General features: G+C 43.2%; 2 protein-coding genes across 2 annotated transcripts in view; both read right to left on the bottom strand.

Annotated features, from left to right (window-relative positions):
- Positions 1 to 7,450, bottom strand: part of LOC138600640 (retinal guanylyl cyclase 2-like) — a 34,875-nt gene extending 27,425 nt beyond the window's left edge. The window contains exons 1-3 of the mRNA XM_069672104.1: positions 7,415 to 7,450; positions 575 to 824; positions 96 to 326 (exon numbers count right to left, since the gene is read on the bottom strand). Coding sequence (XP_069528205.1) covers positions 96 to 326; positions 575 to 815 — 472 coding nt within the window. The 5' untranslated portion in view covers positions 816 to 824; positions 7,415 to 7,450. The remainder of the gene's footprint in view (positions 1 to 95; positions 327 to 574; positions 825 to 7,414) is intronic.
- A 7,976-nt stretch (positions 7,451 to 15,426) lies between these two features.
- Positions 15,427 to 23,405, bottom strand: eif4e2rs1 (eukaryotic translation initiation factor 4E family member 2 related sequence 1). The gene is made up of 7 exons (XM_069672645.1): positions 23,259 to 23,405; positions 21,966 to 22,056; positions 21,007 to 21,141; positions 16,506 to 16,610; positions 16,243 to 16,395; positions 15,956 to 16,092; positions 15,427 to 15,851 (listed from the first exon to the last, which is right to left on the bottom strand). The coding sequence occupies exons 1-7, from the start codon at positions 23,273 to 23,275 to the stop codon at positions 15,812 to 15,814; spliced, it is 678 nt and encodes a 225-aa protein (XP_069528746.1). The 5' UTR covers positions 23,276 to 23,405; the 3' UTR covers positions 15,427 to 15,811.
- Positions 23,406 to 23,936: the final 531 nt, after the last annotated feature.

Below are 23,936 nucleotides of genomic sequence, written 5' to 3'. Positions count from 1 at the left end.
ACACCCTCTACAGCGACTCATCCCCATAGGTTCGGTCAAAAGTGACATCCCTTCTGTCAGACCACGCCCCATACTGTGAGGCCACGACCACTTACCTGAGATGACAGCAACATGCGCCCAGCGGAAGAACCTGAGCACGGTGAAGAGGACTCTGCTGGGAGGAGTGATGGGAGGAAGGTTCGGCCAATCAGCATCCAGGCAGCCGGGAGAGGCTAGCCCCGCCTCCCAATGCTGAGCCAATAAGGAAGCAGCGTGACAGAGGGCGGGGTTAAATGGTCCAATGTAGGCGTGGCCATAGCCCTCCATCTCCCCGAGTTCTGTAAGTGCTGAAAAAAACCCAAAAATTTCAAACGAAGTTTGAACTTCTTGAGTCTTAAAGTCTGAAAGGTTGTTTTTTATTTTGTGTTCTTAACTCCTAAATGATCAGATTAATCAACAAAATGTAAAAACAGTTTCATAAACAGTCTGAATTTAGAGCCTGTGTTACTTCTCTGTTTCATAAACTAATTTCATTGATTGAATCAACTAATTCAATCATTGGACAATCTGCCCTTCTGTCGATTGGCTGACGAACCTTTGGAGGCGGAGCAGTCTTCGTCCAGCAGTTTGACATCGTACCAGTATCCTCTGCTGAGGCCGTTGTCACTGCGTAACCGTGACAATGCCAGGTTAGCTGCGGCCGTCGGCATCGCTCGGGAGAACATGGGGTCACATGACCAGGGACCAATCAGAGCCAACTTAAAGGTTGCAGTCAAGACCTCCGTAATGCATAGCAACCACAGACACACCCCTAGCAACAACCTGGGTAGCTGCATCCTGGAAACCTGATGGAAATGGTAATAAAATCATAATTACTATTATTTTATGTATTGCATTTGTATATATAAATATAGATATACAGTACTGTGCAAAAGTTTTAGGCAGGTGTGAAAAAAATGCTGTAAACTGTGTTAATAGTTTATTTTATTTTAAGTTTTATTTTATTTCCATCAATGAACAAAATGAAGTGAATGAACAGAAGAGAAATCTAAATCAGATCAATATCTGGTGTGACCACTCTTTGCCTTCTAAACAGCATCAGTTCTTCTCGGTACACTTGCACACAGTTTCTGAAGGAACTCGGCTGGTAGGTTGTTCCAAACATGTTGGAGAACTAACCACAGATCTTCTGTGGATGTAGGCTTCCTCAGATCCTTCTGTCTCTTCATGTAATCCCAGACAGACTCCATAATGTTGAGATCAGGGCTCTGTGGGGGCCATACCATCACTTCCAGGACTTCTTGTTCTTCTTCACCCTGAAGATAGTTCTTAATGACATTGGCTGCATGTTTGGGGTCATTGTCCTGCTGCAGAATACATTTGGGGCCAATCATACGCCTCCCTGATGGTATTGCATGATGGATAAGTATCTGCCTGTATTTGTCAGCATTGAGGACACCATTAATCCTGACCAAATCTCAAACTCCATTTGCAGAAATGCAGCCCCAAACTTGAAGGAACCTCCAGCATGCTTCAATGCTGCCTGCAGACACTCATTATCGTAGCGCTCTCCAGCCCTTCGGCGAACAAACTGCCTTCTGCTGCAGCCAAATATTTCACATTCTGACTCATCAGTCCAGAGCACCTGCTGCCATTTCTCTGCAGCCCAGTTCCTATGTGTTCGTGCATCGTTGAGTGGCTTGGCCTTGTTTCCATGTCGGAGGCTTTTTGGCTGCAGCGCTTCCATGAAGACCACTTGTGTCTGCGTCTACGATCCTCAACGTCGCCCGTTTCTTTGTGCTTCTTCCAAAGAGCTTGAACAGCACATCTTGAAACCCCATTGTGCTTTGAAATCTTTGTCTGGGAGAGACCTTGCTGATGCAGTATAACTACCTTGTGTCTTGTTGCTGTGCTCAGTCTTGCCATGGTGTCTGACCTGTGACATGAAACTGTCTTCCACAGCCTCACCTTGGTAGCAGAGTTTGGCTGTTCCTCAGCCAGTTTTAAGCCTCCTACACAGCTGTTTGTGTTTCACTTAATGACTGTGTTTCAACCTACATGTGACATTGATGATCATTAGCACCTGTTTGGTATCATTGGTTGATCATACACCTGACTATAATCCTACAAAATCCCTGACTGTGTGCAGGTGTGCCTGATGCTGGTTTGAAAGCAAAGCGTAGTAACACCAAATATTGATTTAGATTTTTCTTTTGTTCGCTCACTGATCATTTTGTAAATTGATCAAAATAAATAATTATTTATATTTTTGCATTCTTAGTTTACAGCATTTTTCACACCTGCCTAAAACTTTTTGCACAGTACTGTATATATATGTGTATATCTATATGTATATATATATATGTATATATATTTTGTATGTATGTATATATAGCTGAAATATCAACCTGTCAACAGTAACTTTTTTTCATCATCAAACTCTGACCGATGTGACCGATCAAACAGATTGACCCCAGCTGACCGGTCTGACCCCTGACCTCTAAATCCTCACGTTAATGCTGACTGACCCCATTAACTAATGCTAAAGAGAGCTAAGAGTGCTAAGTATAGCAACAATGCTAACACTCTTAAGACATGCTGAGTAGGAGAGAGGACATGTTGATCAGTGGGCCCACCCCACCTGCTGACATCTTAACCCTGATCATTCCAACAATATAGAATAATGAGAAATCAATAATAAAGATAACTTAATATCCGGGGAGTTTTTGAGCTGCCTTGTCTTGTAGTGTCCTGAATTCTTTCAGTCTCTTTGATATTATCAGTCTTAAACTAGATAATGTTAATATTTGACCCTCTCTCCTTCCATCTAAAATATTTCATAAATCTGTCAAATATAAAATAATGTTTAGTCTGTAAAATATATATTTTTTAAATCTATAAAATATTAAATATTTTGTAAATCTGTAAAATATCAGTAACATTTGTCCTTTGATGAGTTTTTTCTATTGTCAGATTTCATCTTTAAACAGTTTGAAGGTGAAATTGGAGACAGGTGGTTCAGGTGAGACCTGTAATCCAATCACATTATACCACACACACACATACACACACACCTGAAAGCTGTAAATTCGATTAATCAGATCAAGCTGCTGCTCTGGGATTGGCTGATGTAAAAGCAGGTCAGACTTCTTTCATCGTTCTGTCTCATCAGTTTGAAAAGTTTTCACTTATCTTTACTTTAACTAAATTGATGTTTTTATTGTGACGTGTTATTCAGCCTGTGAAACAATAACTCAAACACCTTTTAGAGTAACAGCAGCACAAATTGGACCCACAATGTTTTAAGAATTTACTTTTATCTTGTATTTATTATAACTTTGAACAGAGCAAGATGCCTACTTCACACCATAGACAAAGTCTTCTGCCTAATCGAACACGACAAACCAGACCCATGTTAAATCATCCTTTCAAAACAAGAGCACCTTGTTTCTGTCTGAAAATAAATCCACATGGGACTTTCTCAACAGTCACAGGTGTGACAGATGCATTCTTTTCATGTTCCAGTTTTATTCACTAACAACTGACCCTTCGCTAAGTCCCGCCCCCCTTTGTTACAGTTGCTATGCCTGTCAAGCTTTCACGTCGGCATGTAAATATTATGGTGTATTTAACTATAACAGTGAGAGATGTTCCATGGAAATAATTGCAAAAATAGAAATAGAAATAAAAATAGTTCCTCCTTATCGTGGGCTTGATCCATGCACTGGATCTCCTAAAGGCACAACAGGAAAGCCCAACAAAATCCTGTACAAGTTTGCCACAACAATGGCACAAACCGAGGGGTGGTGAAAAAAAGGCTGGGCCCTTGTCACCGGTGGAGGATATCTGCTGTCGGACTTGCAAATTCCATATGCACACTGTTTAGGCAGCTCTCCTTGTTCTGGAAGCTCGACAGGCCTCCTGCGCCTAGTTATGGTTACTTACGTAGGATTGGACAGTGGCCGTTCAAGGGAGGGGCTTGGTGAAGTGTCACTTGCTCTGTTTCTTATAATCTCTCTCCCTGTGAAATGCTCGACATTGTTCTAATGAGTGCATGTTGGTGACTTTGTAAAAGTGGAGTCGGCTTTATTTTATAGAATGTACAGCAGAAACATGGTGACAGAATTGTTGCCCTAAAACTTCATTAGCAACATGCAATTGCTGCCAGTTTCCTTGTTTCACTAAAATAACTTTTGGAGAGATTTAAAGTGTTAAAGGTGTTAGATATGATCCATCCAAACCTGATTCTGGTAAAACATCTGTTTAGATGCTGTCTGGTGTTACAGTGGACAAAAAAACACTTGTTGACAGACAGGAAAAGTGGGCGGGATTAACTCGCACAGTCATCAGCTGGGTCAGTGTTGTTTCCATAGTGACCATAAATCTTAGCAGATCCATGGTTTGATTTGAGTGTTATTCCACCTGTGTGTGCTCCCTCTGAGTCAAATCATACAACACAATGACAAAACTCCAATACGCAGACGACACTCAGGTCTACTTCACACTTTGTTCAGGTGTTTAGAATCATTCCTTGAGTGTTAGGCGGGTAAACAGCTGGATACAAGCTAATTCCTTTAATTAAACAAAGAAAGACTGATCATTGTTTGTTTGTGGAACAGATTGATTCAAGTGCAATATTAAATGTCTCCTGCCCTTTGTCAACACAGCTTCTTATCTGGTTTTAACAAAATGACCACAAACATCTTTAGCTCAATGAGAACGCTGCAGAGTTCTACCAAGAACCAAGAGAACCAAGCACATCACTCTTCACACCAGCCAACCCAAACCCTTTCTTACAGAACAGGCTTTAAAGTATTGCTGCTGGTATATAAATCATTCATGGCAAAGATCTCCAATCAGGATCTATGAACATTCATACCCCATGGCTGCCTTCAAGTGTCTTAACCAAGGCCACAGCTGCCCAATAATCAGGGACCAAAACTTGTTTCTGATACCACCCAAGAAGAACTTATAGATATTTCAGAACCTCAAGTCAGCACCAAACAGGATGAGGCTGATTTTAGCTACAGATCGAACCAACGTCCTGATGACTGATGTGCCTTTGACTGACTGGTTTCTGCTACATGCTACATAAAGGAAGCTGTCTCGCCTTTCCTTCCTAGAGATCAAAAAGATCCACCGGAGAAGGCCTTTAGAATAGATACAAATATTTTCACTTTAACTTAATCTGGTGAGCTTTCTGCTTTCTGTTTCTTTAAGCATTTTAGTGAGTGTGTGTGTGTGTGTGTGTGTGTCCAGCAAACAACACGATGCAGTGTTGTGATTCACAGGATATGATGTACACAGTGACATAAGTTACAGGATATGCCCTCGTTCCTTGCAGACGAGAGCTCGACCTGGCAGCCTTGTGGAGTGAGAGTCAGGCTTGGGAATTTAAAAGCACCCTTGGTTAGAGCGGAGAAACAGACAGGTAAATATCAGCCAACATGTAAAGCTGGTATAAACAGATGACATGAATAAAGTCAATTACTATTTGCAAATGAGAATATGGCTAATTCATGATCATCTTAAAGGTGCAATAATTTCAGACATTGACACAATTAATCTGTGATATGTTAGATATTAATAGTTGTCACATAATTAGAACTACTGAAAGAGTTCAACATTTGTCTTCTTTGATGCTATGATTTACCCAGGCCTTAATGAGAGTGTCCACACAACTCCCCCTGATGTATTCATTTGTTTGTTTACTATATGATAGATTTATATACATTTAAAGAGTTCCTGATTACAATATCCACTGGGTTAGGGTTAACCCTAATACTCCTATTACTCCTGTAATTCCTCCTCCGGAAGTCAGGTTTAAGGTCACATGGAGGTCAGGTCAGGTTAAAGGTCACATGGAGCTCTGGTCAGGTTTAAGGTCACATGGAGCTCTGGTCAGGTTAAAGGTCACATGGAGGTCAGGTTAAAGGTCACATGGAGGTCAGGTCAGGTTAAAGGTCACATGGAGCTCTGGTCAGGTTAAAGGTCACATGGAGCTCCGGTCAGGTTAAAGGTCACATGGAGGTCAGGTTAAAGGTCACATGGAGGTCAGGTTAAAGGTCACATGGAGCTCCGGTCAGGTTAAAGGTCACATGGAGGTCAGGTTAAAGGTCCTTTAAGTATTTTTCAGAACATGTTCAGCGTTTCAGCTCGGTTTGTGTCTCCAGCAGCGCAGGAGGAAACTGAATGTTGGACGTGAATCAGTCAAAACTATTCATGTACTTTCAACCCATCTGCATGCGTTCAGCACCACCTCGAACCTGAAGGTCTGCAGTCGTACGAACACCTTTCAGACCTCTGGAACGCTGCATGGCAGAGGCAGACCTTTTTGCTGTAAAGCAGACAGGTGTGTTGTTCTAACAAGGCTCAGGTGAGATCGTCTCTCTTTCAAACTAATCCAGCCTCCAACTACAAAGAAAGAACTGTACCATGAAACAACTCAAATAGTCGACGGCTTCTTGTGATAATTTATTTATAGTTCTGTTAGCCGACCACTCGGCCATCCCATGATTCTTTGTGTTGTGTCCAGTGACCCATCGGAGACTGTGTTCCTGTTTCCGCCTGTTTAATTATAAATATGTGATTTTGTTTTTTTACTGTTTCACTGATGTGGAGCTTAACAAGGTTTTGGTTCTTTATCTATAAATGTAGCGTATTTAGTTCAAACCTTTTTTCAGTGATTTCATTGAGAAAAAGTCTCAAAGCATCAAAAAACTGCTGCAGCAAAAGGATCTTTCACAAAATCACACCAGAAGCCAGTGAAGTCCTGGAGGGACTAATTAAAGGTGCAATCTGTGTATTTCAAGGTGCAGTCAGTAAAGTGTGTTAAACTTGTGTTCTTCTCTCATTCTGTCATTGATCTGAACGGCTTTGTTGTGTTTCTGTCCCTTACACCTTGAAAAACAAACATCTACCAACACAGTTCATCACTGATTCATGAACACTGCTGCTGTTTTAATGTACAACTGGTCAACCATACTGAGTCCCACTGTTTACTATTGTTTTCTGTTGCTCTCTGATCACATCACACATTTAAACATCTCAGCAGTATCTGTTTTACACTAACGAGACTGTCCATGCTGCACTACTATCAAACACACTCACACATCGGGTTTACCTTTGACTCAGAGGTTCATCTGTCCAAACAAAATCCGTCAGTTTCACTCAGATTAAAGAAAAGAAGATACGAGGAAAGGCTGAACGGCAGAAAGTGCTGATGTCAGGTCGAACGAGAGAAAGAGAGAGAGAGCGAGAAAGGCTGTGACACACACACACACACACACACACCAGTTACACAAACACACACATGGAGAGGATTTAGTTTAATCTTGTTTAGAGTTCAGGAAGAAGTTTGGCTTCAGGCTTGAACAGTGATGAGAGGATGACTTACTGTGTGTGTGTGTGTGTGTGTGTGTGTGTGTGTTCTTACTTGTTGAATCTGACGTCATTTCCTCAAAGTGACATCATGTACTCCCTCTGCTGTCACAGATGCAGACAGGCTACCTGTGGATAGGTGTGTGAGTACATAGACATACATTTACTGTATATACACATAATACTGATCAGCCATAACATTATGAACACTGGCAGGTAAAGTGAAACACATTGATTACCTCGTCACCATGGCACCTGACAGTGGTTGGGATATGTTTGGCAGCAAGTGAACATTTTGTCCTCTAAGCTAACGTGTTGGAAGCAGGAAAAATTGGCGAGTTTGAGGTTGTGAGCGACTTTGACAAGGAACAAACTGTGATAGCTCGACGACTGGGTCAGAGCATCTCCAGACCTGCTCTTGTGGGGTGTTCCTGGTCTGCAGAGGTCAGGACCTCCCAAAGAGGTCCAAGGAAGGAAAACCAGTGAACCAGAGACAGGGTCATGGTGACCAAGGATCACTAATGCACGTGGGGAGCGAAGGCCGGAACCGTGTGGTCCGATCCAACAGAAGAGCTATTGAAGCTCAGTCTGCTGAAAGAGTTAAAGCTGGTTCTGATAGAAAGGTGTCAGAACACACAGAGCATCACAGCTTGTTGTGTATGAGGCTGTGTAGCTGCAGACCGCTCAGGCTGCCCATGCTGACCCCTGTCCACCACTGAAAGCTCCTACAGTGGGCACGTGAGCATCAGAACTGGACCACGGAGCGATGGAAGAAGGCGGCCTGGTCTGATGAATCACGTTTTCTTTTACATCATGTGGATGGTCAGGTGCGTGTACGTCTCTTACCTGGGGAAGACATGGCACCAGGATGCATTATGGGAAGAAGGCGAGCCGGCGGAGGCAGTGTGATGCTTTGGGCGATGTTCTGCTGGGAAACCTTGGGTCCTGCCGTTCATGTGGATGTTACTTTGACACGTACCACCTACCTGAACATTGCTGCAGACCAAGTCCACCCCTTCATGGAGACGGTATTCCCTGATGGCAGTGGCCTCTCTCAGCAGGATGATGCGCCCTGCCACACTGCAGACATGGTTCAGGAATGGTTTGAGGAACACGACGAGTTCAAGGTGTTGACTCGTCCTCCAGATTCTCCAGATCTCAATCCAGTCGAGCGTCTGTGGGATGTGCTGGACAAACAAGCCGATCCATGTTGTGGCAGCAAAAGGGGACCTACCCAGTATTAGGCAGGTGGTCATAATGTTATGGCAGTTTGGTGTATCTTATTGCTGTCAGGTGATTATAAACATTAATTTGATTTATTACAGGCTTTGTAATGAATTCATTACCTATATCAGTGATTTCTGTGAGAAGCACCACATCACATGAAGGCTTACAGTCTCGATAACTGTTTCTAGATGCTATATCTGACTTTCACACACCTCTGCTGGCCCCGCCCCCTCTTTCTGTCTCTCTTTCTGCTGTGTTAACTGTCTTCATCATCAGTCTGTTTAATTAAGTCACAAACGTTATTCACAGCATGTGAGCTGCGTGTACAATTGATCGTTACTGAATGAGATCAGCACCTTTTACAAGCGTTAAAACAGCCACTGATTGATGGTTATTTTAAAAGTAAAGAGCGCTACTCAGTCAGCGAGTTTAACGTACCAGAGGACGTCTCTGTCTCTCTGTGTGTGTAGAACCTGCTCACGACAGGAAGGCTACGGGAGGGGGAGAGAGTAAGAGAGTATTCTACATTCAAGATTCTAGATGTTTATTGTCACTCCGGTTATACAAGTACAACTGTGTGAAAGGCTTTAGCTTGGATGCTCCATTAAAAGGGTAATAAATATAATAGAATAAAATATACAACAACATAAAAGAAGCAGTACTAAAAAATAAAAATGAAAAAAATGTGCCTGTAGAGCTAAATATATACATCTAAGGCACAATATATACATTAGTAACGTTAATGTGACAGGAAGACAGAGTTAATAAAATGCATTAATATAATATAAATGCATACAGAGGTGGAAAGTGGGAGAGAGAGAAAGAGAGAGGCAGGACCTGGATGTATTCCCCGGCAGTCTAAGCCTATAGCAGCATAACTCTGGTCCCAGCCTGAGCCAGCCCTAACTATAAGCTTTATCAAAGAGGAAAGTTTGAAGCCGACTCTTAAAGGAAGAGAGGGTGTCTGCCTCCCGGACCCTGATTGGTAGGTTATTCCAGAAGAGGGGGGCCTGGTAATTGAAGGCTCTACTTCCCACACTACTCTTAGAGACTTAAAATGTGAATTGTAATCCAGCCGAGAAGTAACGAATGCATGGACTAGTTTTTCTGCATTGTGTTGCAAAGGTGAAAGAAGGCTATCCTTGATATTTGTTTTATGTGGGAGATGAAGGACATATTCTGATCAAACAGAACTCCCAGATTCCTAACAGTAGTGCTGGATGATAGGCTGATGCCATCTAGGGCAGCTATATCATTAGAGAAATCCAGATCTTTATGTCCTTTAGGCATGCTTCAAGTCTAGATAGCTGATTGGTTTCATCTGGCTTCATTGATAAGTATAGGTAGGTGTTACACTACCTGATCCGCCCACAACCTTTTGCAGGAGGGTAAACTCTAAGGCTCAGGACATCATACAGTGTCCTGATTATCCTCTCCATGCCGAGTTTGAGCCCCTACCCTCTGGCAGGAGATTTAGATTGCCAAAGGCTAAATCCAACAGGATGAAAAATCCATTCATAACACAAGCCTTTACACAACTAAATTTAAATTTAAAAAAATGAACAGTTATTATGCATTTATTTCTCAACAATGTAATGATGGTACTGCCTTCAGTTGTCCTCATCCATTTCAGTGTTGTATCTAAATTTCATTGATTGTGTTTTCTATGTTTTATGTTTTTTACCTGCCTGCAAAGCAAATTCACCTCGGGGGACAATAAAGTTGAAGATCATCTGCATGACAATGCAAATTAATGGAGTGTTTCCTCATATTACCCAGAGGAAGCATATATATATAAGGTAAATAAAGATCGATGTGATAAATAGGATTTAAACCAGCTTAATGCAGTTCCTTTAATGCCAATTAAGTGTTCAAGTCTCTGTAACAGGATGTGATGGTCAATTGTGTCAAATGCAGCACTAAGATTTAAAAGGACCAATACAGAGCGAAGTCCTCTGTTGAAAACCACAACACCATTTGTAACTTCACCAGTGCAGTTTCTGAAATTCCTGAAATAAACTAATTTTTGGAGAAAGTCACAGTGTTTCAGGTTTCAGGTCTACAGTGTTTAAGGTCTACAGTGTTTAAGGTCTACAGTGTTTCAGGTATACAGTGTTTCAGGTGTGCAGTGCTTAAGGTCTACAGTGTTTCAGGTCTACAGTGTTTAAGGTCTACAGTGTTTCAGGTATACAGTGTTTAAGGTCTACAGTGTTTCAGGTATACAGTGTTTCAGGTGTGCAGTGCTTAAGGTCTACAGTGTTTCAGGTCTACAGTGTTTAAGGTCTACAGTGTTTCAGGTATACAGTGTTTCAGGTGTGCAGTGTTTAAGGTCTACAGTGTTTCAGGTGTGCAGTGTTTAAGGTCTACAGTGTTTCAGGTTTCAGGTCTACAGTGTTTCAGGTATACAGTGTTTCAGGTCTACAGTGTTTAAGGTCTACAGTGTTTCAGGTGTGCAGTGTTTAAGGTATACAGTGTTTCAGGTGTGCAGTGTTTAAGGTCTACAGTGTTTCAGGTATACAGTGTTTCAGGTGTGCAGTGTTTAAGGTCTACAGTGTTTAAGGTCTACAGTGTTTCAGGTGTGCAGTGTTTAAGGTCTACAGTGTTTCAGGTTTCAGGTCTACAGTGTTTCAGGTATACAGTGTTTCAGGTGTGCAGTGTTTAAGGTATACAGTGTTTCAGGTGTGCAGTGTTTAAGGTATACAGTGTTTCAGGTGTGCAGTGTTTAAGGTATACAGTGTTTCAGGTGTGCAGTGTTTAAGGTCTACAGTGTTTCAGGTATACAGTGTTTCAGGTGTGCAGTGTTTAAGGTCTACAGTGTTTCAGGTGTGCAGTGTTTAAGGTCTACAGTGTTTCAGGTATACAGTGTTTCAGGTGTGCAGTGTTTCAGGTCTACAGTGTTTCAGGTGTGCAGTGTTTAAGGTCTACAGTGTTTCAGGTGTGCAGTGTTTAAGATCTACAGTGTTTCAGGTCTGCAGTGTTCCAGGTCTGCAGTGTTTAAGGTATACAATATTCCAGGTCTGCAGTGTTTAAGGTCTACAGTGTTCCAGGTCTACAGTGTTTCAGGTATACAGTGTTTCAGGTGTGCAGTGTTTAATGTCTACAGTGTTTAAGGTCTACAGTGTTCCAGGTCTGCAGTGTTTCAGGTATACAGTGTCTCAGGTGTGCAGTGTTTAAGGTCTACAGTGTTTAAGGTCTACAGTGTTCCAGGTCTGCAGTGTTTAAGATCTACAGTGTTCCAGGTCTGCAGTGTTTCAGGTATACAGTGTTTCAGGTGTGCAGTGTTTAAGGTCTACAGTGTTCCAGGTGTGCAGTGTTTAAGGTCTACAGTGTTTCAGGTGTGCAGTGTTTAAGATTTACAGTGTTTCAGGTCTGCAGTGTTTCAGGTATACAATATTCCAGGTCTGCAGTGTTTCAGGTATACAGTGTTTAAGGTCTACAGTATTTAAGATCTACAGTGTTTCAGGTGTGCAATGTTTAAGATCTACAGTGTTTCAGGTCTGCAGTGTTTCAGGTATACAGTGTTTCAGGTGTGCAGTGTTTAAGGTCTACAGTGTTTAAGGTCTACAGTGTTCCAGGTGTGCAGTGTTTCAGGTCTACAGTGTTTCAGGTGTGCAGTGTTTAAGGTCTACAGTGTTTAAGGTCTACAGTGTTCCAGGTCTGTGGTGTTTCAGGTTTACAGTATTAATAATAATAATAATAATAATAATGATACATTTTATTTGAAGGCACCTTTCATGACACCCAAGGTCACCTTACAGAGCGTAAAAAAATATAAAATAAGCATACTTAAAACAAACAGTATATAAACAAGCATAGTTAAAACCAGTATAAAACAATCAATCAATCAAATTCAATCAATCAAATTTTATTTGTATAGCGCCAAATCATAACCAGGGTTATCTCGAGACACTTTACAGAAAGAGCAGGTCTAGACCGACTCTTTGTTAAGTTATTCAAAGAGAGGCCCAACATCAATCCACCATGAGTAGCACTTAGCAATTCGGCACATTGGCAAGGAAAAACTTCCTTTTAACAGGCAGAAACCTCGAGCAGAACCAGACTCATGTTGAACAGCCATCTGCCTCGACTGGATGGGCCGAAAATGGGATAGAAGGAGATGCAGGATAGAGACAGGCAAAGAGAGCAACAACAACATATGTTCTTGTTACCACAACAACATATGTCCTTGTTACATGAACAACAACAGACACATACTTATGGTTACAATGCCAATAATAGTGGTAGACTAGGGTGAAGATTGGCTAAATAAATAAATAAATTAGCGAGAGAAGCAGAGTAATGATAAAGGCTGAGGTAATCGTAATTGTAACAATTACAATTAAAACAACGAGAGTTAAAAACAAAACAAGAGACATGTAGTAGGCAAACACGTGTGGGAGCAAGGGTAAGGACAAAAAGACTGGGGATACAAGGGAAAACAGAATGTACAGAGTATCAGAGTGAGTATGCCAGTTTGAACAGGTGGGTTTTGAGGTAGGATTTGAATGCTGTTATGGTGTCAGACTGTCGGATGTGAGGGGGGAGGGAGTTCCAGAGCCTGGGAGCAGTGCAGCTGAAAGCCCTTGCACCCATGGTGCTGAGGCGTGAGGTGGGGACAGTCAGAAGACCAGCGGAGGATGAGCGCAGGGAGCGAGAGTGTCCTCCTGGAGCAGGTCAGAGAAGTAGGTGGGGGCTTGGTTGCGAAGGGCTTTAAAGGTGAGCAGAAGGTTTTTAAAATGGATCCGATATTTAACAGGGAGCCAGTGTAGTTGGATGAGAGTAGGGGTGATGTGGTCAGATGATTTGTTACGGGTAATGATCCGGGCAGCCGAGTTCTGGATGATCTGAAGTCTGTTCAGGAGTTTGGTGGGGAGACCGTAGAGAACAGCGTTGCAGTAGTCGATCCGGGATGTAACAAATGCATTGACCAGGGTTTCAGTGCTGGATTGGGACAGTGATGGGCGGAGTCTGGAAATGTTGGGATGGATGTTGGATGAAGGATGTTTATTATGTGGGCTTCAAAGGAAAGAGTGCTGTCCAGAATAATGCAGAGGCTCTTGATTTGGCTGGAGAAAGGAACAGGGAAGCCGTTGATGATGTTAGGGATGTTGGTGATCTGTGATTTGGAGAGGAGGGTGGTTTTGGAGCCACTGAGCAGGGCCTCTGTTCTGCTGCCATTCAGCTTAAGGAAGTTCCTGCTCATCCAGCCCCTGATGTCCTGGAGGCAGGTGGTGAGGGATGTGGGGGGAAGGGCAGTGGCGGGTTTAGTGGAGATGTAGACTTGTGTATCATCAGCATAGCAATGGAAGTGGACACCATGGTGACGGAGGATTGTGTCCAGGGGGATTAGGTAGATCAATCAATCAATCAAATTTTATTTGTATAGCGCCAAATCATAACCAGAGTTATCTCAAGACACTTTACAGAAAGAGCAGGTCTAGACCGACTCTTTGTTATGTTATTTAAAGAGAGGCCCAACATGAATCACCATGAGTAGCACTTAGCAACATTCGGCACATTGGCAGAAAAACTTCCTTTTAACAGGCAGAAACCTCGAGCAGAACCAGACTCATGTTGAACAGCCATCTGAAGAGACTGGATGGGCCGACAATGGGATAGAAGGAGATGCAGGATAGAGACAGGCAAAGAGAGCAACAACAACATATGTTCTTGTTACAACAACAACATATGTCCTTGTTACATGAACAACAAGATGACGAAAAGAAGTGGACCCAATACTGACCCTTGGTGAACACCCAGTGAAACAGCAGAGCACCCTGACCTGTGGTTCTGTAGTTGGATAAACTGTTGCCTGTCAGTGAGGTATGATGTGAACCAAGACCAGTGATCCCAATGTCAGCCATGCACTCCCGGAGTATGGGTTGGGAAATGCAGTGGTGAGGTAAAGGAGAATGAGGATGGTGAGGAGTCCAGAGTCAGCTGCATGGAGGAGGTCAGTGGTGATTTTAACCAGGGCTGTTTCTGTACTGCGTTTTGGGCGGAAACCGGATTGGAATGGATCATGGAGGTTGTTTGAGTCAAGGTGGGACTGTAGTTGAGCAGCAACCACCTTCTCCAGAATCGTTGAGATTAAGGAAAGGTTGGAGATGGGCCTTTAATGGTTTTCCAGGACTACAGTATTTCAGGTCTGCAGTGTTTCAAGTATAGAGTGTTTCATTGTTCTGCAGTGTTTCATTGTCTTGCAGTCTTTCAGGTCCAAAACGGTTTAAGTATACCATGTTTCATTGCTCTGCAGTGTTTAAGGTCTACAGTATTTCAGGTCTGCAGTGTTTCAAGTATACAGTGTTTCATTGCTCTGCAGTGTTTCAGGTCTACAGTGTTCCAGGACTACAGTATTTCAGGTCTGCAGTGTTTCCAGTATACAGTGTTTCATTGTTCGGCAGTGTTTAAGGTGTGTTGTGTTTCCGGTCAGTAGTGTTGTGGGTTGGGTGGAGGCTGATCTGTTAATCCTGATCTGGATTAGGTCCATCCTCAGAGATCACAGTTCCCAGCTGGTCTGCAGCCAGGAATAGAGGCAGGATTAGACCTGCACTAACCTGCCTGGAACAGCCTGGAATGGGTCTGATTCTCTAATAGATGACGGTGTGCCAGCTAGGTCAAAGACTGAACTGATGGAAATTTAGTGAGTCAGCGAGGACAAGGACCTGGTCCAATGGCACTACTTAGGGTTAGGGAGCAGTTTTCTGATTCCTGTATTATAAACCTTTGTTATTGAGTTTGGTACTCATTTCAGAAGTGCACTGCCAACATTAGCATGTCTGCTGACAGATAAACAGTTATCGCAAAAAGATGAAAACTCCACCTAAATTTCGGTATTTATTTCTTTATTTGAGAAGATGCAGAAGCAGAACCGAGAAAAAAACAACACAAGATATAGTTTTATTTACACTAATAAAACACACCAAATATACAAAATTCTGTCTTATCAAACTGTGACCAGCACTCACTGTACTGGTTACACTGGTTTACACTTGTTATTGTACAGTTTGATTCATAATTAAAAGATCTGAGAAACTCTATTCCCAGCTGCTGATCCATAATCTATCACTGACAAATCAATCAATGTTAGAAGCAATAAAACAGGAAAAGTATTTCAGTCCGGATCAGTCAATTTATTGGTCCTCAGTCAACACGCACACGCACACACACACACACACACACACGCACACACACACAGGAGGACAGTCAACTGACACGTTTATCTTCAGAGGGAAATCTTTGTGTTCCTGAAGCTTGAGTTGTCCCTGAAACACAAATAAGAGTGTCAACTGGATCTTCAGGTTCTGGTTCAGTAGTACTACAGTAGTAGTAGTAGTAGTAGTAGTAGTAGAAGTGGTAGTAATAGTACCTGAGGCTGTCGTTGTGGGTCTTGTACTCCATGATGGTGTTGGTCGGGAGGTTCAGGACTCGTCTTAACGTATCTCTGATTCTTGACGTCGTCGTCTGGTCGTTAGATGTTCTGTTCCAGATCGACAGGATGTCCTCCTGACAGTGAGACAAGTGCAGACAGTGAGACAGACAAAGAGAGAGAGGTTTTAGAGTTACTCAGCTTCTGCACATAAACAGAGTCCTGGTCCAGCACTTCCACTGGAGTACTGCAGTGGTACTGCAGTAGTGGAAGGGCTACAGTAGTACCTGGAAGCGTATAGAAACCACAGCTCCACAGATCTCCTCTCCCACCATGAACTGCTCTCCCAGCATTGCCAGGATGATGTTTTCCCAGAAACGACTCGCCAAACCTTTTCGGAGACGGATGATCCACTTTCCCCCACTGCGGTTAGACTCATCCTGAGAGAAAGACGGGAGAGAGACAGAGAGGTAGACAGGTGATAGACAGGATTGCATTACAGCTTTACATTAGAAGTATTATTGCTGTAGTATTAAAATGGTGAGGTTACCTCCCACATGGGTTTGATTCCTTCCTTAAACAGGTGAAAGTCGCTGTGTCCACTAAGATCACCTGGTCTGACCAGATGACTGTAAAACCTCCAGAACTGCTCCACCTAGAGAGACACACACACACACACACACGTCTGATGGAGGTAAATGTGATGATCTGTCAGACACAGAAGGTATGATGTCACCTTTACCTGAATGTTATCTTCACTTATCAGGCAACACTACACCTGACAAAAAGATCACATGAAGAGGCCACACGACTCAACACTGGATCTAAACATTACTGTGATTTGACCAATCACAAACAAAAACAAGTGTGACGTCAGCAGCACAGCGCATACTCTGGTAGCTTGTTCCTCAGATACTCTGGCAGCTTGTTCCTCAGGTACTCTGGTAGCTTGTTCCTCAGGTACTCTGGTAGCTTGTAGCTTGTTCCTCAGATACTCTGGTAGCTTGTTCCTCAGGTACTCTGGCAGCTTGTTCCTCAGGTACTCTGGTAGCTTGTTCCTCAGGTACTCTGGTAGCTTGTAGCTTGTTCCTCAGATACTCTGGCAGCTTGTTCCTCAGGTACTCTGGTAGCTTGTTCCTCAGGTACTCTGGTAGCTTGTTCCTCAGATACTCTGGTAGCTTGTTCCTCAGGTACTCTGGTAGCATGTTCCTCAGGTACTCTGGTAGCTTGTTCCTCAGATACTCTGGTAGCATGTTCCTCAGGCACTCTGGTAGCTTGTTCCTCAGATACTCTGGTAGCATGTTCCTCAGATACTCTGGTAGCTTGTTCCTCAGGTACTCTGGTAGCTTGTAGCTTGTTCCTCAGATACTCTGGTAGCTTGTTCCTCAGATACTCTGGTAGCTTGTTCCTCAGATACTCTGGTAGCTTGTTCCTCAGGTACTCTGGTAGCTTGTTCCTCAGATACTCTGGTAGCTTGTAGCTTGTTCCTCAGGTACTCTGGTAGCTTGTTCCTCAGATACTCTGGTAGCTTGTTCCTCAGATACTCTGGTAGCTTGTTCCTCAGATACTCTGGTAGCTTGTAGCTTGTTCCTCAGATACTCTGGTAGCTTGTTCCTCAGGTACTCTGGTAGCTTGTTCCTCAGTTGAGGAGCGTTAAAATTAAAAGTTGCCCCATCCTGCTTGGTTCTGATTCTTTCTGAGTAACAGACCCGAAAGTGTCAGGATGGGAGATCATACATCTTCCAACTTGATCCTGAACACAGGAACATTGCAGCGATATGTCCTCAGCCCATTCAAATGTAATTCCATTCAAAGAGCTGTGTTGGCATGGGAAACATACGTTTACATTGCCAAAGCAAGAGTGAAATAAAAACACAAAACAAATACAATAAAAGATACAAAGAAAATGTGTAAACAGAGACTGCAGCATTATAATCACTTACAAAAATATGAGGTGTTTAACTGAAAATACAAACTAAATATGCTGAATTTGCTCTTACAAAATATAAACAGATAGTAAAGATAACTAAAGATAAAACAGAAACATGTACACCTTGCAGTTAAAGCTGCAGTAAGTAAGATGGAGAAGAGAGCGGACTTTGCTTCATTTGACAGATCACAGCCTCCAGGCCCCTCCCCTCTCTCTCCGCGGCGCTCAGTGCTGCCTCCAAAGCCCTCCCCGCAGAGGAGGCTGTCATGCACGCACAGGCTAGTAACCACAGCAACTGAAGAAGCCAGGTATACAACATGGCGGACACACCGGTAAAAACGTGAAATGACAACAACCGCAGCTGTTGTATTACACCAGCAACACTATCGAAGCAGAGACACATCAGACCAGTGGAAATCAGTGTTTTTACTGTGATGGTAATTTACAGCTAATTCTATTCAGCAAAACCAGCAGCGCCTAGTTTGCTCACAGAGACTGTGTGAAAAACAGCCAGCTCAGCAGTAACTCACTGATGTTGAGAACATTTAGCCGTAAGAGCACAGGCACACAGAACTATCAGGAGAAAGGCTGACACGGTCACACTGCCTGGACACAACTCTGAACAGCAGCAGCAGGTACAAGCTAACGTTAGCCCGACTGCACACCAACGTAACACAGCGTCACAGTAACCGCAGACATCTCAGAAATGTGGAGATATTTTTTGAGAACAAATACAGCAGAAATGAAGTTGGGGTGATAACCTGTCCAGCAGAACTGTCTAACTCAGCACCACTTTCTAATCCTTTCAGGTCCACCTCAGAAATGCCGCTCCAATGTTTACTCTCCTTTCTTTTTAGCTTTCCTTTTCCTCTTTTTTCTCCTTCAGTCTAACCGTCTTTGTAGTGTCAGCCTCGTTGGCAGTGGAGGGACGGGCTGTTTGTTCATTCCTGGTGTTTGTTTTTCTGCCTTTCTGGACACAAACCGGCTGACGCTGCACACACTGAACAGATTTAACTTGACCGTGTGAGCATGCGCGGAGGAGTGGTGCTGCACAGCGTGTGATTGACAGCAGCCTGAGAGACTGCTCGGCTCTGATTGGTTGTTGTGTTAGGAGCAGTAGGAGGAGCCAGAGGAACAGATTCACAGATTATCTCTCTCATGTACGACTGCATGTTCAAAGTGACAGTTTGAGCAAATATGGCAAAAAGTTAGTTTTTATAATGTTACCTACTGCAGCTTTAAAGATAAATACAATTAAGTGAAATCTGTGTAAACAACTTTTTTTTTTAAGTTTAAAAATGTTTACAGATATGTGATGAGCAGTGCAAATGGTCAGTTACTTTCTGAGGTTCTGAACAGGTTCACCGCCCACAACACCTGCTGATCAACTCCTACAGGGCCACTAATGAAAGCCTCCTGGTTTACTGCAGCATGGTGTGGTTTAACAGCTGCACAGGACAAGAAACATCTACAGCCAGTGGTTAAGCCAGCAGAGCGGGTGACTGGGACCCCTGTACCACCCCTCTGTGACATATTTACTGGCCAACTCCGCAGAAAAGCCAGCTGTATCACAAAAGATCTCCCCTGACACTGCCTGTTCTCCCCCTTCCCTCTGGAAGAGGATACTGGACAATCAAATGAAACACTAACAGACTAAGAAACGTCTCCTATCCACAGGTGGTATAACAGACTTATTCTCTCAGCAGTATCAAACAGACTTGTAGAGTAAATAAAATAATTATAAAATCACAGTTTAAGTGAGTTAAAAGTTTACTTCCATATCTTACAAGTCCAACAGGTAGTATATCAGTAAAGCTTGATGAATTTCTTTCATGAATATTCACTGCCTGACCCAAAAAAAAGTCACCACCTGCAGTGATTAATATGTTTCAGCTGGCAACAAGTTCTTTAACCCTAACTGATGCAGCGAGGAGCTTCTCATTTCTTAAACAACCATGTTAGAAGATATATCCTGCGGGCGAGGGTCAAATTGTTGGCCTGCATCAAGCAAAGAAAACAACGAAGGAGAAGCTGAAACTAAAACTGGGTTAAGAACTGTCCAACGCATTATTAAAACCTGGAAGGATAGAGGTGAACCATCACCATCACCATCAGAGATCACTTCAACGTTTGGTGCAATCAAACCGTAGAGCTCACGGCTATGTTTTATAGTGAAGGTAGCATTTCCACACGCACAACGTGAGAGAAGTCAAGGGATTGGGACTAAACAGCTGTGTAGCCTCAAGAAAACCTCTCATCAGTGAGGCTAATCGGAAGAAAAGGCTTCAGTTTGCTCGGGAGCATAAAGATTGGACTCTGGAGCGATGATAAAAAGGTCATGTGGTCCGATGAGTCCAGATTGATCCTGTTCCAGAGTGATGGCCGCAGCAGGCTAAGAAGAGAGGCGGATGAAGTGACGCACCCATCTTGCCTCGTGCCTGCCGTCCACGCCTGTGGTGTTATGATCTGCGGTTGCTTCAGTTGGTCAGGTCGATATTCAGCAACGTTACGTGCCCAAAATGTTTTTCCATCAGTGGATTTTTTTCTTCCCTGATGGCACGAGCGTATTCCAAGATGACAATGCCACGATTCATCAAGCTCAGACTGTGAAAGAGTGGTTCAGGCAGCAGGAGACATTGTTTCCACACATGGAGTGGCCACCACGGAGTCCGGACCTTCACCCCACTGAGCATCTGTGGGATGTGCCGGGGAAGACTTAACGCAGCGGCCCGACTCTCCCATCATCAATACAAGATCTTGGCGAAAAATTAATGCAACTCTGGACGGACATAAATGTTGCACATGAACATTGCATAAGCTTATCAAAACGATGCCACAGCGAATGTGTGCTGTAATCAAAGCCAACAACATCACATTGTCCGGAGTCAGAACTACGCTCGTTACTGGAGGCGACCTCTAGGGGGCACACAAGAGTGTTCAGGTTGTATGCAACTACCGTATGTGCAGGATGTAAACAACAGACATGGAGACACTCAAAGAGGTTAGCGTAATGTTCATTCTGAGATCACAGCCGTCTAATATGACCGTTGATTATGTTCATCAACAGTCATATTAGAGGGCCACATTGTGTGTGTGTGTGTGTGTGTGTGTGTGTGTGTACCGATGCCACGGTGCCGATCTGTCGGATGTTTTGTTCGTAGCTCTGTGAACTTGCTGGACGACTCGGAGTTCTTCTGCTGTACCAGAATGTGTAATTATACTGCAGAGGGTGCTCACCTGCACCTGGACTCACGGTCTGCAGACAGACAGGGAGAGAGACAGACAGGATGGAGAGACAGACAGGCAAAAGAGATAGGTTACAGAGAGAGAGACGCAAGACAGACAGACACACAGACAGACACACAGACAGATAGACACACAAACAGACACACAGACACACAGACAGATAGACACACAAACAGACAGACAGACACACAGACAGATAGACACACAAACAGACAGACACAGACACACAAACAGACAGACACAGACAGACACACAGATAGACACACAGACAGACAGACACAGACACACAGACAGATAGACACACAAACAGACAGACACAGACACACAGACAGATAGACACACAAACAGACAGACACAGACACACGACCGATAGACACACAAACAGACAGACACAGACACACAAACAGACACAGACACACAGACAGATAGACAGACAGACACACAGATAGACACACAGACAGACAGATAGACAGATAGACACACAAACAGACAGACACAGACACACAGATAGACAGACAGACAGACACACAGACAGACACACAAACAGACAGACACAGACACACAGACAGATAGACAGACAGACAGACACACAGACACACAGATAGACACAAACACAGACAGATAGCCACACAGACAGACCGACACGCACACAGACAGACACACAGACAGACACACAGACAGACAGACAGACAGATAGACAGACAGACAGATAGACACACAGACAGACAGACACAGACACAGACAGACACACAGACAGACACAGACAGACACAGACAGACAGACACACAGACAGATAGACACAAACAGAAAAAAACAGACAGACAGACATCTCACCTTGCGTCTGTTGTTGTTGTTGTTATTGTTGGTCCCATCACCGTTGTCATGGTGACAGTCTGACTCTTCCTGGTCCTCCTCTTCTTTGGGACTGAAACACAAACAGGAAGTGTCTCTGTTAGCATCTCAGGCTAACTTTCCGCAGGCTAACATGCTGAAGTCAGCTGATTACAACAAATAGCCTAACGAAAGAGACACAGCGTGACGTCAGGGTCACAGGTCAGAGTGACGTTAGAATGACGTCAGGGTCACAGGTCAGAGTGACAGGCGGCGATCGATTCTGCGCAGGTCTCGCTCATCTCGAACAAGCCTAACCTCATGCTGTGTGTGCGCAGCAGGTGAAGCCACGCCGCGCCATCTCTGCTCGGTGAACAGTACGTTCATGTGGCCACAGCGTTAAACAGCACCGGGGTGAGGTTCCGCTAACGGGGACACATTCACTGAAAAGCTGACTCGTGTAACTGCGCTTCTGACTCAATCAGAGGTTAGGGTTAGTGTCGCGCACATGTTTACAGGCAACTTACACACACAGTGCATGCAAAGCGTCAGATCTCTGAGAGCTCTGCGGAAGAAATGCGCTATGTGAAATCAGACGGACTTTTCGTGTGGATAAGTTTTGGAAAACGTGCACGAAAACCAGAACGTTTGTGTTTATCACTGTATTGCAAAATCCATGTCTTGGCAGATCCTGACATCGGTGACGGTGTGAAATTGGTATACCGAACATCCCTATGTTAGTGGCGTCAGAGTGACGTCAGAATGACATCGGAGTCGCAGAGCTTTTTGTAGTGCAGCTGATCAAATGTTTGATCTTTGAAATTGAACCTGTCGGTCATCATCACTTTGATTAAACTGTCAGTATTCATCAGAGAAAAACATGTCACATCTGATCAATGACCCATCACACCGACAACCAGGTTAATACTACAGGTAATCACCACAGGCTACCATCACAGGTTATTTTTATTAAATGTGTAAAGATTCATCGGGACCAGATTTCACAATAAAATCCACCTGCAGCGTCAAACTAAGAAGATTCCCCTCGAACAAAGATTATTTCCGATTAAATAATTAATATAAATACATACTTGATAAAATATATAATATAACATTTTTTACAAAATGCGTTTCACGTCCAAATAACTGCAGTTTTTAAATCACAGTTTACCTCACGAGCGTAAAACTAAGGTTAGCAAGACATACGACCTGATGCTAACTGTTAGCTGTGTCCGGTCTGCCCCGGCTCTGTACCGGCTATTTACGGGATATTTCCCGGGTGAATGAGAGTCTTACCGCTCCAGCTGGTTCATCCCTCCTCTGTCTCACTCTCCTCTCTGTTCTCTCTTAAATTTACTTTTTTACTTTCTTTCTTTCACTTTATTTTCTTCGTCTCTTTCTCCTCATGCGGCGCTCTCCGATGAGCTAACTGCTGTAAGTGCGCATGTGCGACGGCAGTCTACTGGACGGGAGTAGGGACAAAATTAATAGAGTGTTTTTCGCGCTTGGACCGCTTAAGTATGGTTAAAGTATAAATAGAGGTACTCGTACTTTATTCGACGAGTATTAATACTTTAACTTCACTCCATGACGGGACTGTGAGAAATTAATCAGCAAATATTATAAATGATAATTAAATAAGACACTTTTAATGATTTTACACTTAATGAATAACTGCTCTAAGATTATCATATCATTTATGGTTTGATTTTCAGATCTGCTGCATTGACATTTTTTAAAGATCAATAAATCAGGGAACTGTGACAGTTTGTGTTCTGTGGAGTGAGGTTTCAAACAGATCAATACATGATCAATACACTCCTCCCTAAAAATACAGAAAGAACACAGTGACAAGAAGTAAATTAAGATTAATCTCAAAGGAAGTTAAACGATGTAATTGAGTGTAATTTTCAAAATTTATATTTTTTAAACAATTTAACATTTAAAATACTTTTAAAACATAAAGTCAAATAC

Source organism: Semicossyphus pulcher, unplaced genomic scaffold (genome assembly GCF_022749685.1).
Source record: "Semicossyphus pulcher isolate SPU_LCO1_2020_fin unplaced genomic scaffold, fSemPul1.0.p SCAF_21, whole genome shotgun sequence".
Taxonomy (NCBI): Eukaryota; Metazoa; Chordata; class Actinopteri; order Labriformes; family Labridae; genus Semicossyphus; species Semicossyphus pulcher.
Note: the sequence above shows the minus strand (reverse complement) of the source record. Positions and strands in the feature narration are given on the sequence as shown.

Coding starts and splice junctions, on each gene's coding strand:
- eif4e2rs1 (XM_069672645.1), bottom strand. Junction 21,142..21,965: donor ACAACAACAACAGACGCAAG/GTGAGATGTCTG, acceptor GTCTGTCTGCAG/ACCGTGAGTCCAGGTGCAGG. Junction 15,852..15,955: donor ACCCACAACGACAGCCTCAG/GTACTATTACTA, acceptor TTTGTGTTTCAG/GGACAACTCAAGCTTCAGGA.